The sequence below is a fragment of the Pinus tabuliformis genome, chromosome Q (genome assembly GCF_031772625.1).
Source record: "Pinus tabuliformis cultivar Carrire ecotype Pingquan chromosome Q, CPIR1, whole genome shotgun sequence".
Classification (NCBI taxonomy): Eukaryota; Viridiplantae; Streptophyta; class Pinopsida; order Pinales; family Pinaceae; genus Pinus; species Pinus tabuliformis.
Genome location: NC_142296.1, coordinates 748,870,732 through 748,892,006, shown reverse-complemented (window position 1 = coordinate 748,892,006; position 21,275 = coordinate 748,870,732). Strand labels below are relative to the sequence as shown.

The window sequence follows — 21,275 nt, the reverse complement described above, 5'->3', positions numbered from 1 at the left end:
ATAATGGACTACAATTGTTCCAATGAAATGTATTTATATTGCTATCATACCTTATTGTTTAATCATTTATGGTAAATCCGTCTTGAACCTCTCTTTGTCTTTAATTAGCTGCTGATTGTTAATTCAGTTCATTCAAACCCTATTAATCACTATTTTATGCTGTTTAGCTCTACAATAAGGTATTATTCTCCATGTGAAGGTGTATTACATTCCAACTTAATGTCACATCTAGATAAGAACCCAATTGTATATGGTTACCAAAACCAATGAGCTATGAACACGGAGAAGCTTTAATACCAACATCAACCCACAACTGCTAAGCAAGTGTACAAAAACCACACCGAATAAATAAACATACATTGTATTTAAATACTCTTAAAATTTCGAAATTATATAAAGATCCGAGAAAAAAGTATCTTTTTAGTTGGGATATATTAAGGAAGAATGGTATAGCTGCTTGAGATTGCCACTCAGTTTAGCAGTTATGCTGAATTTGAAAATCCCGTGTTGACAATCTTGTCAAATATCTGAAAATCGGGATGCATGTTAATAAATTTGTTACTTGTCATGAATGTGATATTTGATCAGTTCACTGAGGCGGTATATATAACTAATACTGGCCGTGCCATTCCTGCATTGTTCAGTGAAGTGAGGTCTGATATCAAATTTGTTTCAACTTTAGGTTGTAGCTCGAGTTAGCAGTAACAATCACAGTACTTTGTGAGGTGCTACTGAGAGTCTATTACCTGTTCCTATTTGAGAAAACAGTTGAGTTACATCACGTTGGTTTCAGCACAGGTTTCAATCATTCTACTATCATAAGAACAGATGGAGACTAGCGTCCACTCTCCACATCTATTTGCCTCATCTGTCTACATTTAGTATGGTGTTTGATATTAAGAATGTTTACAAGTTTGAAGTTGATCCACAAGATCCATGTTTTGATTGACAGAGTAACACACTACATGCTGTACACAATTTTCTTATAGAAAGAAAGAAAAATGTCATTGAAGCTGCTCGCTACTAAATACCTGTGGGATTGTAAAAGACATCAAAAATACTTTGAGGCACAAGCTGCAGATCATTACATAAATAAATTGGTTTTGAACTACATGCTAGCATGCAGCAAGAACAGTTAGACCAGGCAAAAGAAAATAGTAATTCCCAATAGTATAATTACAAAAATTACCTAAAAATATAAACATGATATAAAACATCACTTTCACTTGTCAAACACAAGTACTTGCTTGGGAGAATGGCCTTGTTTACCCAGCGCCTTTTGTAAGGCTGCATTAAAGTCTTGGAAGGGGACAGTTTCCATTCTGCAAAAAACGACCCAATAATGTAGTTTAACAGTTAAAATTCGCAATCCATTTGATGAAGTTCAAAAAAAATTGTCAAATCATTGCATAAACAGTTCAACAGCACAATTTAACAGTTAAAAATGGCATCTCATTTGATTATAGCAGATTATAACAGTACTAAATACAATCTGCAAGTACACAAAATGTGAACAGCCATAAACTTCACACATCTCTCTCATCATTTACATATTGCATTCACTCCATAACATCATAACATCATTAACAAACATGTAGAAAGAACAATAACATTAGTAATGTAGCATAACATAAAGGAACAATAGAAGAAAAGCATGCACAATAGAGACACCAGGATTTGGTCGGAGACGAGAGCAAAACCCCACAAGGGGGAAAACCCAGAATTCAATTCTTCTTCTTTTATTAGAGATTCATCATGTTAGGGTCCTATAATTTATAGAATCTCAAGGTGATTGAGTATTTTATCTCAGAAATCTCATGTTGTAAATAATTGTCAATCTGCAAATGATTTCCAAAAGAAAAATAGAATAAAAATGAAAAGAGAGTATAAAAGAAAAAGAAGAAGAAAGCAAAAAACATTGAAAAAGAATAAAAGATAGAACCCCATCAAAAGAAAGAAAAACAAAAAGAAAATAATACTGAAAGTGTTGCAAGTCTAAATGCCACTACTGATATATAGTTTTCTTCATCATTGATAAATAAAGGTTGTGTGCAGCTTGTTTAAAAATGCCACAATGACTAGTTATTTGTTTAATCATATAGTATAATCATGGTTAAACATGTTGTGAATTTCTGTAAACTAGATTAGAGAATAAAGATTTGCCAAACAGTGTAATTTTGGTAAATTAGTAGTTAGGTAGAAAATGACATTGATTCCACTGTTTAATCTGAATTAATAGGAGAAATAAGGGATAGGATTTAGTAGTTTTTCATTTTTCATAAAAGAAAATAATATGGGTTTGCTAGTCTAAGTGCACCCCTTTAGAAGAATAAAAATGTTAGTTTAGTTAAAGGGTAGGCAGAAATAGTTAGTTTTATAAATATATGTATATGCCTTTTTTCCCTAAGTCTCAAAGACATTGTAAAAAGGGGCACGATGGGGATAAAGCGTTTTTTGCATGTTTTATATTTCAAAGTTTTATCCTAAGTTCAAAAGAAAGAAATTAAAGGCGCATATGGACAAAATTCCTTTGTTGTTTATGGTTAAAAGGGGGTCGCACTTAAAACTTCGGGATTCTCCAATCTCCATGATCGACCGACGACGACCCTTATCCTTTTTCGGCACCCCCCCTCTCCATCCTACCTTTACCGCCAGAAGGGGGGGTGTCCGAAAAGGTTGTATTCTTCGTTGGGCCCCATCCATACATCTCACTTTTCCCTCATTTTGCACCCCCTCGCGACATTGCTTACCGCCTTCTACCCCCTCCGAACGGCGAAAACCACCTTCCTCATCTGCTCGACCATGTCCCTACCCTGACACCTCCGCCACTCATCTTGCGCCACGTTACATAGCCGTTGCCCAATTAAATGCTTTCCCAGTAGAATTACCATTGGACATTTAATTTTCCTTCCCAAGTAACCACTCGACTCCAACAGTCCCGCGCCACCCTCCAACGGAAATTGCCATTCTTCCTTAAAAAGCCTTAAATAGACTTCATTTGTCCCTTTCACTGCTTATTCCTTGTAATTCACAATTTTCTACAAAGTGACCAGTCTCAAAACGTTTGTTGATCCAGATCAGAATTGTCAGTGCTCTGCCTCCTTTCCCTTGACAACTCATTACCTCAAATTGTTCCCGGTAAGCTTTTCCTTCGATTACTATTATGATTCACTGATCTAAATATGCCTCCAAAGAGCAAAAACCAGGAGAGCCCAGTTAATCCACTAATCCCTCCACCCATAGACTTAGATCATATTCCATTAGCTGATAGAGATTATAGGATCAGTGAGACACAGTGTGACTGTGAATTTTGAGAGCTCTATAGTTGGCTAGAAGACAAACATGTTAACAAAATAGATGAAATTGGACTCTGGGAATCCAATCTTCCTTGTTATATTTTCCCTCTAACCTTCCATGCCCCTGAATTCACCAAGAAATGCCAAGCTTGTTATGTCCCTAGCCAAAGAGCCATTATGACCCCATCTGGTGAGATCCTGTTTACAATTACTACCCAATCCATAAACTAGATGATGCTAGCTCCCCCTGTGGAAAACAGTGCCCCATTTTCCTTAGAAGCCCTCACCCAGCTTTATCAGAAACTTGATTTCGCTACAAGAGCCAAAATCTTTGAGATCTTCTTACTAGAAAATGCCCAATTACCAAAGAAGAACCCTCCATACCCTTCCTCAATCTTCCCTGATCAGGCTAAACAAATTATAACCATAATTTCATACATTTTGGGTTATTATTCTGATCAGTGGGTAGATGAACCCATTCTAGGCTAGACAACAAACCATCCGTTTTGTTTAATTTCAGTCAATTCTTGGCTGATAACATCCATGAGCAGTTTCTGAAATTTCCAACAGAGCAAGTGTTTAATTACATTTCAATTTAATTTACATGTTTCTTTATTATCAAGCAGACAGGTTCAGTTTTTCTATGCAGAAGCTAGATTATGAGGGAAACTAGCGGCTTGTGATATTTTGGACATCATTAGTTATGAAAGAGCAGTAGGAATTCTCATACAAACAGTTTATTGAAGAGTTTGTTCACCCAGCTATGAACATCCTAAACAGATCCACACAGCCCAAAATCAGTGAAGACATCAAAAGGGTTCTGCACTTGACAGATCAAGCCAAGACTGGAGATTGGTATTTATTCCAAAATTATACAGAAATCAGAGTTTATGGATGTGAATTACCACCATATAAGCTCCCAAAATACCTCCCCATGAGGATTTTTGCCCTAGAATACATCAGACAAATGTTAAATTTAGATGATATTCACTTTGTGGTGGCAAAGAAGAAGTCCCAATTTCGGATAAAGACACAGGTGGGCCCATTCATATGCAATACCAGGTCAACAGGAGAAGAGGCAGACAAACTTCTTAAAGAAATGAAATTCAGCCTGATTTTTACATGGTCTTATGACCCTTGGGGTATCATTTCCAAGTTGAGAGTAGAAAACAAAACTACTCCATATATCCATACCTCAAGGCCTGAGATAGAAAAGTATGCAAATCAGTCAGAGTGGGCAGAGAATACATTGCAAGAAGCTGAAGAACAATTGTTTTCTACTTCAAATTTACAGACTCCCACTCCTCAGGAGAAAACAAGTAAAAGACAAAGAGAGGAGGGATCATCATCAACAATAGGTAGTGAGGCCAAAGATTTCAGAATCAGTTACAGGAAGAGAGCAAAGATCACTCCTAAGACAGATGTAGAAAAGGAAATAGAAGACCAAGCTGCCATCATAATTGGAGACTCACCACCTTCAAGCAGCAAGTTTGTTTCATCTCCTACTGTACCTTCGATTTCACATGGTCAAAAGGAAACAGAGCTATCTTCTAAAGATGTCCAAGGAGAAAAGGAAAAGATTGTTTTTGATAGGTATCGTGAAATCAAAATTAAGAATGAAATTCTTAAGCACAATACCTACAATCAATTTTGGAAGTAGACTTCCAGTTCACAGAGCAGATTGTTATCAGTTTTTGATATAGAACAGGGAAAGATGTAGATGGCCTTCCTTGAGGCCCAAATTCCACATCCTAAAACACCAACAGATTACAAGAGTATAACATTTGAATTTAGCACTAAAGATATCCATCCCATTGATCAAATGGAGATGAATAAACAAACTGGTGAGATGATTTCTTCTACATTAACTAATATTGCCATGTCATTGTCTAAGCTACAGGTTTCATATGCAAACATTCAATCTCAATTTAAAATGGAAAAGGTATCCTCCTTAGCAAAGGATAATAGGATCAAATCTTTGGAAGATTTGGTAGTCAAGATAGGATATGATCCTAAAGATATAAATGTTGCAGAGGAAATCATCAAGAAGAAAAATTTGGATATTGCAGCATTAAGAAAGCAACTGAAACTGCCAGCCATAGAGGATCCCTTGGCTAAAGACATTGATGAGAATGAAACACAGAAGGCTGATATGATGAAGCTAATAATAGAGCAGAATATTCAAATCAGACAGATGGAGGCAGAAATGGAGAAAATGATCAAAGAGAAAGAATAGAGTCAAAGGATGGCCTTAGTCCCCTTGGATGTCATAAGCATCATTCAGCTCCCAGCTACAAGAACAATAACTGCAGCGACTTCTTCAACTCAAACTACAAGCGCTAAACAGGTCACAAAGACACTGGAGAATATGTCAATCCAATCAGAAGAAATTAAGACATTGCAGGGGCAGCTCAAAGCTCTAGAAGAACAAAAGGCCAAAATTGAAGCTTCTCATCTAGTTGAAGTGCAGAAGTCACAAAGGCTGCTAGAGAGGTTACAGAAGGTGGAGAAGGATACATCAATTGGTCAGACCTTGGCCCAAGCCAAGGAAACCATTTGGATGGGTATTTTGGATTCTATGAATGAGATTTGGCCATGTATCCAAATCATTTTTGAACAGAAAGAATTGATACAAAAGGCCACTGAAACCATTGTTCAGGTAAGGGAAAAGCTGGGAGATATGCCTTCAGAAGCCTCCAATATCATCAAATTCCTGAATTCAAAGACTAAATATGAACTTGAAGAATTAGGAATTAGTGACAGGACTACCACCATCTTGGAAGTCAAGAAAGTGTTGACTAAAAGAAATCTCATTGATCAATTGGAGGAAAGATGTGAAACACTAGAGCTGGGAGTAAACAGGTTTTCCAATGGAATTGAAGCATTAATCCAGAAAGGACTGCCCAATATATATGTAATAAATGATAAACTGATTACTCAAGAAGATTATGTTTTAAAGAGGAAGAAAGTGGCCATAAGCAGTATCAAATTTAGTGTTATAAAAGGCAACATGACAACAAGAGCATTCTTAGAGACTATGGCAAATGACTTCTATATCCAGAATGAGGTGAAACATGTCTTCACAGTGAAACCAACATTTGCCAAGTATACTGAGGTTGATAAGATTTACCCTAAGGGTAATTAAGTTAACCATTCCAGATGAAGAAAGGTGGGAGGAACTATGTGATTTACTAGATTAAAAGGTAATTCGGATGCAACTAGCACATCAGCTAGCACAACAGTCAGCACATCAACGCAACATAGTTTTAGGCTAATTCAGCAACCAAATCCACCAAAATAGAGCCACCTTTTCATGCAGTTGTCTACCTTGCCTATCTTTCTGCCAAAGATAAATTTTATTGTTTAGAATTATGCTAATAATACACTGTCGATTGAGACAGTCATTTTGTAATTATTTGTATAAATACTTCACAGTTTGAAGTATTAAGGGTTGATTGTTGAATATAATTTTCCGATGCAAATTGTAATTTCCAAGTTGTTGGAAGCATCAATAATACAAGGACATTCTTCGCGGGATTCATGTGGTGTACCAAATGGTGATATTTTTCTTCATTTTATGTGTTTGATCATTGTTTTTTTTCTCTGTTATTTCTAAAAATCTTAATTACATAACAAAAATTGTGATGAATAGGATATGTTACATAGAGCACCCTATTTTGGTTGTTAGTAATTTACATGTTTTCTACTGAAGTCAAATTAAGGAATTCTTCATTGCTCCTTAGTTTCTACTAAATCTTACATTTCTGTTGTTCCATAATCCATTTAATATTCTGAAAGATCCAACTAGTGCAACCTAGCTTGCCCTATGAAACTCCTTCAAAGTTTGATGCAGATCTAGTTAATCTTTAGACTCTATAGCCCAATGGAATTATAGCAATTTAATCAACCAAACAATCGAATAAAAAACAATCAGTACAATCATAACTAGCCTAAAATTCACATAAAACATAGCTAAATTTTACAGAGAGATCCCTCTCTGAAGCTAGCAGGGCTAGATCCCAGCTTCCAAAGTGGTTTTGATGTTGTCCTGTGTGTTTACTCCCTCAACCTCAAAAATACAGAACGACAACACATCAATTGTTCAACTGAGATATAAAGTACATCCATAATGAGATACATCATTGTCATGTCCCCATTTTTATTTTTCTTCATAGTACAGCCAGGGTGGATTTCCAAGACAAGGGATGGCCAAGTCAGTGGAGCAGGTTTACGTCATCAGGGATCCCGATGGAGTTTTGAGGATTTTTTATGGGATTTGACGGTATGCTCTTGGCATATTCCCTCATCAGCACAGCTTGCCTTTCGTTCTGTTGCATTTCGACAACTTTCAAAAAATCAACATTATTATTGGGCATAACTTAATTAATTATGCTCGAGGTGGCATTCCAGGGAGATTAATTGATGGAACACCTTAGTGTAATAGCTCGTTGGAACTGGAATGAGAAGGTCTACATGATGGGACTTTTGGATAGGAGTTTCAGTGACCTGAGGAGACATGGTTGCCAATACACCCTTTTCCAGCATTAAAAAATATTTTAATTAAAATAAAGAGGGAAAAGTGCTCCATGATTAAAATAATAATAAAATAGAAGATTCTAGAGGGGTCCATCAGATCTATAAAAGAGGAGGAGGAGACCATTGGAGCACAGATTAGTTTTGATATTGTTTCTTATATGAGAGGTTGAGAACCTGGTTCTCTACTCCATTGGTAGCCCCAAGACGAAAACCCTCAGGTGATTCAGTGAGATTGGGCGAGCACCCATCTCCCCTTGGTGGATTTATTCAAAATCCATAGGTGTAGTGATTGATTTTCTGTTTGAGTTTGGAGGTCAGCATTGGCATTATTACATAATTGGAGGGCCATGCCCAGCTATTGTATTAGAATCTATTTCTATATAATAAAGTTGGATTTTGCTGCTGCATGTCTCATGGTTCGGCATGTTGTGATCTTTTAATGAGATGTTATGTGCAATTTATTGGGTTTACTGTTTGGGTTTTACATGGCAATCTTCTGTTTGTGAATGGAATCTTTATCTGGAGTTTTTCTGAGTTAAACATTGGAGCTTGTTCCAATTTTATTTCATTTGGGACATTACAATCATTCATATCAAGCCTTCAAGGCCAATATAATTCAGTTCAAAACTTTGGTTGTGAACAGAACGATATAGAGATCCGCTACCACATCACTGCACACATCAGAGATACGTTTCCTATCTCTGCCATACAAGGGTTTCTGTCATCACTGTTAGGATCACTGATATATATATATATATATATATATATATATATATATATATATATATATAGATAGATAGATAGATAGATAGATAGATAGATAGATAGATAGATAGGGTTCGTTAGGGTCACTGTCATCAATACTGTCATACGAGATCTCTATTAAGCATCATCCATCATGTCACTATTATTCATCATAAGCAAAGTCACTGTCACTGCCATACAAGATGACCCCTTTAGTGCCATGTCTCTTGCAATCATTATTTATGTCAAGAGTGTGACCATCAAAGATGAACAACACTGATTAAGTGAACAAATATTACTGACACAGATTTTTGGCCATTCATCAAAACCGAGTCATAGAGATAAAAGTGAGCCACATCAGAAAGTATGCGTGTCACTGTCAAATACCAGTGCAAGCTAGAACTATATAAAATAATGTGAGTTTCACGTATGACAACGAATAAAATATATGTGTCATTGATCACGTCAAACTGTGATGTGAGCCATAAGGAAAAGATATAGAACAAAAGCGATGACATGAAAATAGCCCGAGCCACAAATATGATCAAACCAAAGCAAAGCTACAGTCAAGTGATATGAACCATAGATATAGTATGCAAGCTATACAAAAAAACTGTGTTTCATAGAACATGTCATCAAACCATAGAAGGAAAGAAAGCGATGCCACTGTCAAGAAAAGAATGCGATGTTGCTGGAAAGAATGCGATGTCATTGAGTAAACATATCATGACACTAAGCTATATCATAGTAATAACCAGTGATAGAAAGGAACCATTGTACAAACATATGCGAATAAGACACAGTGTTAATTTTTATGGTATGTTCTATGCTTGCAACAATTACTTCAATGTTTTATCATCATTGACAATAATTGTAGATAGAACATCAACAATACATACAAGAAGATATGAGATGATTTGATTACAACTGAGGGTCCCAATTATATACCTAGGTAGGTACCCATTCACGAATGGTCATGTCCTTGGAGACATGACTCTTCAACACTAATTATTAGTTAATTATTCATATTTATGATTGTTATTATATATATATATATATATATATATATATATATATATATATATATATATATATATATATATATATATATCATAACAGACTTCTAGGAAGCGAAATCAACCCCTAGTTGCACTCTTTAACATTCCCTCTCAACTAGGGAAGAATTCCACCTATCAACATTCATCCATGGCTATGCTATTGTGTCCATCATGTGCCATCTCTGCAACTTGTCTTTACTGAAGATTGAAATCATAATCCACTAAGAAAGGATTAAAAGAGGTTGGGTAACAAGAACCTACCATCCTCGCCAAAATGACAGAGGAAAGTCCTCATGTCCAGGGATAGAATCCCTACAAGGCTTGATCCTTTAGTGATCAATATATTGAACATCATGCATCCTAGTCATAGGGAATATAGTGGTACCTGACATGTCTGTTGGTAGTAGTAATTAACCCTAACCACTTTTCCCAAAATTATTGGCTAGATGAGAGGTAGTTCCCAAGAGTCCCAGGCTGCAAGGGTAGGATATATGTTGGGGTATCCATAGGGGAAGGTGAACTACTCACCCTGTTCTCATATAGCGTACTCCATAGGGGAAGGTGAACCACTCACCCTATGTTCACATACTGGGGTATGTACTCCATAGGGGAAGGTGAACCACTCACCCTGTGTTCACATGTTGGGTCCACAGGGGAAGGTGAACCACTCACCCTATGCTCATTTAACTACAAGTACGCTAGGCCGCCAAGAACTCTCAGAGCTCAATGTTCAACCCAATCAAGATCCCTCCATATAGTGAATGTTGCTTTCTAAAGGCTAAGAATTTTTCCTTCCCAAAGGCTTTGTGAGGATATCAGCAACCTGACCATCCGTCCATGGGAGCCTCATTGCTCCTCCCAGCAACATATAGATGATGGCACACAACTCACTAAAGAGCTTCTTCAAAACACATTATCTTACAACTAGCCATTCTAGCAACAATGATTTTAGCAATTCTCTGTTTTCTGTACATCCAGGATACCAAATCAAAAATCATGTTAAAGAAAATATTTAACTAAACTTACTCCCTCTCACTCAGGCAGACCACAAGCCTAAGCTTGTCTAACTAATGAAGGTGCATTATTCATATTTATGATTGTTATATATATATATATATATATATATATATATATATATATATATATATATATATAAAATTCATAACAGACTTCTAGGAAGCGGAATTAGCCCCTAATTGCACTCTTTAACATTCCCTCTCAACTAGGGAAGAATTCCACCTATCAACATTCATCCATGGCTATGCTATTGTGTCCATCAAGTGTCATCTCTGCAACTTGTCTTTGCTGAAGATTGAAATCATAATCCACTAAGAAAGGATTAAAAGAGGCTGGGTAACAAGAACCTACCATCCTCGCCAAAATGACAGAGGAAAGTCCTCATGTCCAAGGATAGAATCCCTACAAGGCTTAATCCTTTAGTGATCAATATATTGAACATCATGCATCCTAGTCATAGGGAATATAGTGGTACCTAACATGTCTGTTGGTAGTAGTAATTAACCCCAACCACTTTTCCCAAAATTATTGGCTAGATGAGAGGTACTTCCCAAGAGTCCTAGGCTGCAAGGGTAGGATATGTGTTGGGGTATCCATAGGGGAAGGTGAACTACTCACCCTGTTCTCATATAGCGTACTCCATAGGGGAAGGTCAACCACTCACCCTATGTTCACATATTGGGGTATGTACTCCATAGAGGAAGGTGAACCACTCACCCTGCGTTCACATGTTGGGTCCATAGGGGAAGGTGAACCACTCACCCTATGCTCATTTAACTACAAGTACGCTAGGCCCCCAAGAGCTCCCAAAGCTCAATGTTCAACCCAATCAAGATCCCTCCATATAGCGAATGTTGCTTTCTGAAGGCTAAGAATTTTTCCTACCCAACGGCTTTGTGAGGATATCAGCGACCTTACCATCTGTCCATGGGAGCCTCATTGCTCCTCCCAGCAACATATAGATGATGGCACACAACTCACTAAAGAGCTTCTTCAAAACACATTATCTTACAACTAGCCATTCTAGCAACAATGATTTTAGCAATTCTCTGTTTTCTGTACATCTAGGATACCAAATCAAAAATCATGTTAAAGAAAATATTTAACTAAACTTACTCCCTCTCACTCAGGGAGACCATAAGCCTAAGCTTGTCTAGACTCTAACTCATGAAGGTGCCCCATGTTGAAGAATGTAACTAGTGTTGGTCTTCATAATTATATTTATTATGAAGGAAAATTTATTATTAAAGAAACTGACTTATTAAAGCACGGGTTTCATGCTTGGGTCAATTGTTTATAGGTCAAAGCCTCCATTGTAGGCTTCTAGGGTTTACGTCAAGTGTCCTTGTCCATGTCATAATGTAAAGAACTCTTCTTGGGATTTATTTGTCAAGAAATAAAATTATTTTAATGTAAATTAGGTCTTCTAGGCCTCCACCACCAAGTCGGCCTCAAATGAGACAAGTTGGCCTAACTAAGGGGCATAAATACCTATATAAAGGCAAATCGAAATTTTAGAAGAACAAGAAGTCGAATTTCAGAAGTGCAGGCAGACCGAAAGTGTAGGCAGGCTGAGAAGTGTAGGCAGACCGAGAAGTGCAGGCAAACTGAAAAGTGCAGGCAGACCAAGAAGTGCAGGTAGTCCAAGAAGTGCAGGCAAACCGAGAAGTGCAAGTAGGCCGAGAAGTGCAGGCAAACCGAGAAGTGCAAGAAGACCGAGAAGTGCAGGCAGGTCGAGAAGTGCAGGCAGACCGAAATGTGCAGGCAGGATGATAAGTGCAGGCAAACTGAAAAGTGTAAGCAAATCGAAAAGTCTAGGCAGGTCAAAAATTTCAGAATTGAAGGCGGGTCCGAAATTCTGGTGAACTTGGAACCGAAATTTCTAGGTTGTTGTTGGCTTAACGCTGCTGGATAAGAAGAGACTACTAAATCATCTTGGAAGGTTGACTTGGTGAAAGAGGAAGGTCACTGGTCTAGGGTCTTCATCTATCTCATTTTGAATTACTGAAGGAAGAGTTCTTGACCAGATTTTCCCCTATATAGGGGTTTTAGCCCTGACTAAGTGCCTACATCTGGTGTACTTGATATTCGTGTTTTGGTCTTGATAATTGCTTGATGAAACTAAGATAAAAGAACATAAGAAAGATAATAAGAACTCAAAGAAATCACAAGTAATTATCATCAAGAGAAAATATTTCTGGGTTTCCGATTTTCTAACATGATATCAGAGCTAAGGTGAAGAAGGAAAAAGGAAGTTGAAGATTTACTGAGGAAAAGGAGATTAAAGAAAGGTCATTAAGGAAAAAGGATCATATAAGGAAATAAGTCTACTATCTACAGGAACTATGTCAAAGTCAATGAAGGGAGAAAACAAACTACAAGGAGCCTCCAACTACAGGGCATGGAAAAAGAGAATAGATCTCATCCTCAAAAAGAACAAAGTTTCGGATCTAGTTCAAGGAAAAATCAAGAAGCCTATAGATGAAGCAGAGAAAGAAAAGTTTAGAGAAACCCAAATCTTGGCCATGAACCTAATAGTGAATGGAGTAAAGGAAAATCTCATTCCATTCATATCCAACATAGATTCCACTCGAGAAATGTATGAGGCTCTCTCCAAATTATTCACCATCAAGAACATTGGTCAAATAGCAAACCTCAAGAAAGAATTTAGAACTATCAAGATGACAAAAGACGATACTGTAGCATCCTACTTTATAAGGATATCTAGAATCAAAGATGAACTCCAAGCAATGAATGAAATTGTACAAGAAAAAAAGCTCGTAATTACTTCTCTTCTAGGTCTACCGAAATCTTGGAGTGCTTTTGCATCAGGAATCAACAGTTGGAAGGATACTCCATTTGAACAAATGTTGAATGCATTCAGTAAAGAAGAAGCCTGAATATCGTTAATAAACAACAAGAAGGAGGATGAAGAAGAGAACATCTCAAATTGAGAATTCCTATTCCACTCATTACAAGAAGAAGGGAACCTTCAAGAATTTCAGAGGACCAAAGAAGAATGTAGACCTATCAAAGATTGAATGCTACAATTGCCATAAGATGGGTCATTATAAAAATCAAAGTCCAAAGAATCCAAGGAATGGGAAGATAGAAAGAGAACATGTGAATATTGTCGATGAAGCTCCACCTAAGAAGAGTAAGACTAAATAATCGGAAGTCAAGGAATTTGTAATATCCTGTTTCAGAGATTTTCCCCAAACCCCAGTAAACTCCAACCAAATACGCACAAATAATATAATAACCGGGAAACTCAAAATGATAAAAATAACAGTGGTGTAACATGTAATAATATAAGCATGAAATATAAGCAGATACTCGATAAATGTAGAGAGAAATGCTAAGCCATTTTATTATACTGAGTAATGGAATGAGTATAGGAGGTGATCAAAAGGATGGCACCTCGACTTGCACCAAGCAAGTGAAGAAATACACTCAGAATAACAAAGGAATGGCCTCTGCGTGGATGCTGCTGGAAAACTGTCGTGCTGCTGCTACTACTGGAAATCAAATGTGGATTTGGGGTTGTTCCCCTCCTCAGAAAATGTTGAAACTCTGGAATCCGCCCCTACTCAGAAAACCCAGAAAAACCTAGAAAACTTTTCTGAAATGGCCGACCCCCGAAAATCGCCCCCTTGGGGAATCACGCAATCCCCCAAGGCCCTATGCTGCCACTGAGTAGAATCCTCCAAAATACTGCCTGAAACTCTGCCAAACCACTCCAATATGGAAGAGCTGATCCCTTGCTCAATATCCCAGCTCAACTCCTCCACAAATCCTCAATCCGGAACTGCTCCCAGAAGAACTGCGTCCCTCTCTCTCAAGACTGCACAGCCTTCCAATGCTCAGCTCCACCTCAATGCCAAAGATCAAAACTATTGCAAAAAGACTGCTGAAAATACCTTGCCCGAGTAGGCACTCAAAGTCCCCCAAGGCTAAGGGTGAGATCTCCGAATGGAGACACTCAGTGCACTAAACAATTCTGCAGATAGGCTAAACAGCCAGCGTGCTCCAAGTCGAAGTGACTAGCTCAAATGCTCATAATCCAATGACAAAATGAGGGGGCCCCTCTCTCCTTTATAGCATTGGCCTCTCCCAATCCCAAGGCTCACCTCCTCCAACGTAATCCCCTCTTGCCATGTGTTCCCTTTCCATCTACGCAGTCCCTCCAAGTGTCTACGTGGGCCCCATCTCTGCGTGGTCCTTTGGCCCCCCCTTGGCTCCCCTTTAAGTCACAACGTTGTGCTACTAGGAAGTGACTTTTATTCTAAAAGTGAGTTATGTCCCCTTTTCCTCACCTTTTTTATTTACAAATAAATATAGAAGGCAAAATTGAGCAAAATCGAATATTCTAATTAGCCATGGCTAATTAGGAATATTACAGTCTCTCCCGACAAAAATGTTGCTTGTCCTCAAGCAACTGAAGGATGGATGCTGCAAAATTTTCTCACTCTCCCAAGTGGCATCCTCATCCGGTAAATTCTTCAACTTCACCAAGAATTCTTGGACCATCCTGCTCCGTAGCTGCCTCTCGCTAGTACCAATAATAGCCTCTGGCTACAACACCAAATGCCCCTCATCATCTGTGGGTGGTAGCTCATTTGTCACTATCACATGCTGTTCCAATGTCTTCTTTAGGCATGATAGGTGGAAAACGTTATGAATCTTGCTGCCTTGGGGCAGCTCCAACTCATATGCTACCTGTCCAATCCTATGTATCACCCTATATGGCCCATAAAAGTGGGGCTTGAGCTTTTCAGCCCCCTTCTACTTCATTGACGACTGTCGGTATCGCTGTAATTGTAGATAGACCAAGTCCCCTACCTCAAACTGTCTCTCCACCCGACCCCTGTCAGCATACAGCTTCTACTGGTTCTACGTTGTAGCCATGTTATCCTTCAGAGCTCGGAGAATATCCTGACTCTCTTGGATCCAAATCTTGGCTCTCGGAGCCTTGCTAGCACCAAACATCACGTTAGCAAAAGATAAAGGATGATATCCATACAAACCATAGAACGGTGACAAACTGATGGACATGTGATGTGTAGTGTTGTAGCAGTACTCCCCCAGATGCATCCACTTCAGCCATGCTCGCTGTTGTCCACTGACATAGTTACACAAGTAGCCCTCCAACCACTTGTTAACTATCTCTGTCTGCCCGTCGTCCATTTGTGGGTGATAACTGGTACTCGGTGTCAACTCCGTCCCCATCAACCGGAAAAGATCCCGCCAAAATCCGCCCATGAAACGGTTGTCCCTATCACTAGAGATGGTCTTGGGAAGACCATGTAACCTGAAAATATCTTTGAAGAACAGCTCGGCCACCTGCGCTGCTATGTAGTGTGCAGATATGGCAAAAAAGTGAGTACTTTGTCAGCCGATCAACGACGACAAAGATGCAATCCTTGCCCTGTGCCAGGGGCAACCCTGTGATGAAGTCCATCGAAATACACTCCCATTTCCCCTCCGGAATGGGAAGAGGCAGCAATAGTCCTGTTGGATGGTTCATCTCCACCTTGTTCCTCTGGCAAACATCGCACTCCCGGACATGCTGGAGTACGTCCTCCTTAAGGCCCTTCCATGAGAACCTCTCTCTAATGGCCCTGTAGGTTTTGGTAAACCCCTGATGACTTGCCAATGGTGAATCATGTGACGCCTGAAGTATCTTCTTCTTGAGCTGAGACCCCTCAGTCAAGAAGATCCGGTCCCTGTAGTAGATGATCTCATCGACCACCCTGTACCTGTCATCTGCCACCTGCCCATCCAGAACCTCACATGCAAATCTATCCTTGGAGTACTCTACTAAGATTCGAGCCCTCCAGTCTGTGTCCAAGCTCATAAGAGACAACGTGGCTGGCCTATGTGAAAGGGCATCTGCTACCACATTGTTCTTACCCTTGACATACTCAATGTCAAAGTTATATGCTTGGATCTTGCTGATCCACTTCTGCTGCCTCTCCTGTAGCTGCTTCTGCTCCAAAAAGAACTTGAGGTTGTTGTGATCAGTCCTCACCCTGAACCTGTTACCCACTAAATACTACCGGTACCTAGCCAATGCATGCATGATGGAAAGCATCTCCTTGTCGTATATAGAATACAACCTCTCGTGCGGAAGGAGCTTCCGGCTCTTAAAGGCTATAGGGTGACCTCCCTGCATCAACACTACGCCGATCCCCTCTTCCGACGCATCACACTCCAAAACAAATGGTTGCGTAAAATTTGGCAACACAAGCATTGGGCAGCTGCTCATAACCTCCTTGAGCCTGTCGAAGGCTCGCTGCGTTGTATCCGACCAACTTAATGCCCCCTTCCTCGTCAAATTTGTTAGGGGTGCAGCACACTGTGAGAAACCCTTGACGAACTTCCAGTAGTAAGTACAAATGCCAATAAATCCTCGAAGTTCCGTCACGTTTCTCGACTCTAGCCAATCTCTGATGGCCCTGATCTTCTCCTCGTGGACCCTCACTCCGTCCACTCCTATGATGTGTCCCAAGTATAACATCTCCGTCAACCCAAACTCACATTTGGAGAGCTTGGCATAGAACTGCTGCTCCTCCAAGATGCGTAATATTGTCTCAATGTGCTAGAGATGCTCCTCCCAAGTCCTGTTGTAAATGAGGATATCATCAAAGAACACCAACACAAACTTCCTTAAGTAACTGCGGAAGATGTGATTCATGCAAGACTGAAATGTAGCTGGGGCGTTGGTTAGGCCGAAGGGCATCACCAAAAACTCAAAGTGCCCATAGTGACACCTGAAGGCGGTCTTGGGAATGTCCTGCTCCCTCGGGCGAATCTGATGGTACCCAGATCTCAAATCAATCTTTGAGAAGAACCGTGCTCCTCTCAACTCGTCCATCAACTCATCGATCCTGGGTATGGGGTATCTGTTCTTCAGGGTCTTCTTGTTCAGGGCCCTGTAGTCAATGCACATCCTCAATGTGCCGTTCTTCTTTTTCACCAACACCACAGAAGAAGCAAAAGGACTCGTGCTCGGCCAAATGTGCCCAAGAGCCAGCAACTCCTGAATGGCCCACTCAATCTCATCCCGATAGGCCTTGGGATGCCTATAGGGAGTAGTAATCACTGCCTGTATGCCCTGCTCAAGCTCAATGGTGTGCTCAAACCCCCGGTTCGGTGGCTATCCCGGTGGAATCTCCCAAACTCTGTGGCATACTGGTCAAGGATGGCCTGTATCTCTGGGTGCACTGTCTGCCCTATAGTCCCTGCCTCTGATGCACGCAGCTCCACTGCCCACTCTACGTCTCCCTTCCGGAAGACTACCTCCATCCGATGAGCTGAAACAGTCTGAGGTGGGTATGTGTGCTGCCCCCGTATCTTCTCATGCCTCCCTGTCTTCTCATCATCCCACTCCATCTCTAGGGCCTTCCAATCTGTAGTGACATTCCCTAGAGTAATAAGCCACTGAACACCCAGTACTATGTTTGTGTCTGGAATATTGACCACGAAGAAGTGGTCAATCAGTGTGCAGGTGCCCATCGTCACTAATAACTTTAGAACATAACGAGCACACACCATGGTCTGATCTCCTGGGACCAAAACTGAAAATCCATCGAAGCTCTTTGTCGGTATACCTCTACGCTCAACCATCTGTGCATCGATGAAGTTGTGGGTGGCCCCACTGTCAACCAAAACTGATACTCGCTGGCCACGTATTGTCCCCCGTATGCGCAGCGACAAATACTTGGGAACTCCTCGCAATGCTGCAAGGGCTCCTCCTGTAGGTGCAAAAGCTGCACCACATGTTGCTAGTGGTGGATGTGGCAAGGGACCTTGCATGGCATGACTATTTCGTACCTCCACATCATCCTCCTCATCCTCTTCCCCGCTACTCTCGGAGAAGACCTCAATAAAATGTGCTTTGCCAGCAACACATCTATGTCCTGGTGCCCATGGCTCCTGACAGGTGAAGCTAACCGCTTCTTCTTCAACTCCCTCCTAGCATCATCATCAATCTGTACTCGTCCTGGATTCCCCTTCGAAGGCGGAATCCTCACATCCTTCCCCTTAGGCTGAAAATCCTGTCGCTGGGGGTAAGGTGTCCGGGTCCTGGGTAAGACATCCTGTAAGTCTCGGGTCCTGCTAATAGCATCCTGAAGGGTGGTTGGTCTAGCGGATCTAACTAGACCCCGAAGTGGCTCTGCTAACCCCTCAACATACATGTAGATCCTTCGTGCCATGGATAGTGTTAGACTCCGTCTCATGTCAGAGATTGATTCTTCTTCAAAACCTTGTTTTGAAGAAGAAATCATTTAATGTATTGATTTAAATTATGTAATTTATGCTCCAGCTCTTCAAAAGGCAGCAGCGACTTCAAAGCTTCTATCTGCACAAGCACAATTCAGAATATCATTAGCAATCAGAGGCAAAAAGTTATGTGGAGAAAATACCAATTGCAGCAGTATCAATTGTACAAGTTCATGGTGGTATTTTGAAAGATGGTACACGGATGGTTATAAAGATGCAACACTTGCAAATAGAGACAATGATGTGTTATGGGCTTCGTAATCTTGCTTGGATAGTTTATGAAGATAATAAAGAGGAAAATGTGCAAGGCACAGAAAACATTGTATATCACTGTGTTGTTTGTGAGCGGCTTGAAAACGGGAAAACATTATTCTTTTGCTTGAGAAGAAAAGACCACATGTTTGTTCTTCTAGTGGAAGGCTCAGGACAACTACCATTTCTTATTGCTGCTGCTGAGCAAGAACATTTAAATTATAGAAGTTCGCCTCATTTGGCCCGCCATAAAAATATTTTGCAATCAACTTCAGGAGAAGAATCATATGCTATGGCTATCAAGGAGATATGGGAATGTTTCCAAGTTCATTTCCTTGAACTTCTTGGGGCTGTTTTTACAAAATCCAGCCTTGAAGAACTGGAATATGCAGTATCTAAATCAGAGAAATGCGCTGCAAGATTTGTTCAACCATCACATCGAAGAGCTGGAAATGACATTTCTACCCAAGAGATTATACTCAGGGGGAGGCAGCACTGTCAGCAATATACCCATGCTTGGAATTATAGTTGTTGTCATCTTTCTTATCCATGATTCACATACCCAAGTTCAGAATGTTGCTACTACCTCAGGAACCTCATTTGCAACCACTTTATTGAGATTTTGTTGCTTTGTTGCATCAATACTAGTTAAAAAGGCTGCGCAATCTGAGAAAAAAATCACTGAATTTTCTATTGCCTGGAGTTATTGTGTTCATGGAGTGGGTTGTGTCTCAACCATCTTTCGTGAAAGATATCAAGGTCGATTTAGTCACTGCAAAAGGACTGTCTGAATTGAAGCCGGAATGTACATTGCTTAGAAGACTCTTCTCAAACCGACAAACGTGTCCAGAGAAGATTGCTCCATATTCTGTTGCAGATATAATCCAGAAGTACTGGTCAAACAACATTATGGGAGGATTATGAATTGCTGGGCTTTAATCCTCTTTCTCTTGCTCATCAGGATCTAGATTTTTCCAATCTGTGTATGATAAGAGATAGTAAAGGGAGTTTCCAGGTTCAGCTACAGAGGTTCTCTACAGTGGCACCCTTGATCCAGATCTTGATCAGGTTTCAGGTGGCTATGAGGCTGACCAAGAAGATCTGATCTCTCTTGCGTCTATGATTATAGTGGTTTGATTTGTTTTGAGGTTCATATGGTTTGAGGTATGTATAATTCGTATGATTCAACCCTGAATGGTCTCATTTATATATGGGTCTCAGCACAGCTTGATCTGAGAGTGGAGGCATTTCTTAAAATGTTTGAGAGTAAACTACATGCTATGTCAGATGATGATTTTAAGACAAACGTGGATGCTTTGATTGATGATAAGCTCGAGAAACACAAAAACTTGCAAGAACAATCAAGCTTTTATTTCTTGAGCTTGGAACTCTTAAGTTTGACAGGGTAGAAATGGAGGTTGCTGAAATTGACGAAACAAGACTTGATTTATTTCTTTGATAATCACATAAAACTTGGCTGTCCTGAAAGAAGAAAACTGACCGTGCAAGTATATGGAAGTTCTCACAGTGGAGCATACAAACTGGCCAAATCTATGGACATACCCTCCAACAAAGACGTTTGTAATGGTAAGGCAGTTACATCAGATAATTCAGATAGAGAGCATTTGAAGGATGACGCAGTTAAACTTGCTCCTTCAGATCAATCCGCTGATATGAATAGCAGTGAACTGGATGAATATCAGTCAAAGCGCATCGATGACATATCTAGTTTCAAAAGGTCTCAAACTTTGTTTGGCTCTTTAAGGGGAGTAAATCAAGATTATACATAGCAAAAATGGAACAGTGATGGTGCAATGAAATGATGGTGCAGTCTTAATGTTTTAATACTTCAAACCAAGCAGATACTCTCTGATAGTAGATTGAATTTCTCTGTACCAGACGGTCAAAATTGGTGAATGCCTTTCGAACTCCATTCAAATGTAGTAATGTCATCGTTATATGATAGTTTTAACAGCGATTCTTAGATCTTGGGTTTTATCATAGTACCTTAACCAACTTGCTACGGTTACCAATGGTGTTTTATTGGAAAAGTTAAATACAATGTTGCATGCATAGTGGAAATCTA

General features: G+C 39.8%; 1 protein-coding gene and 1 pseudogene across 1 annotated transcript in view; one reads left to right on the top strand and one right to left on the bottom strand.

Moving 5' to 3' along the window:
• Nucleotides 1-797: 797 nt before the first annotated feature.
• Nucleotides 798-21,275, bottom strand: part of LOC149221698 (Polyketide synthase, enoylreductase family protein) — a 374,456-nt gene continuing 353,978 nt past the window's right edge. Inside the window, exon 11 of the mRNA XM_089385195.1 lies at nucleotides 798-1,322. Coding sequence (XP_089241321.1) covers nucleotides 1,223-1,322 — 100 coding nt within the window. The 3' untranslated portion in view covers nucleotides 798-1,222. The remainder of the gene's footprint in view (nucleotides 1,323-21,275) is intronic.
• On the top strand, nucleotides 20,356-20,994 carry LOC149221699 (insulin-degrading enzyme-like 1, peroxisomal; annotated as a pseudogene).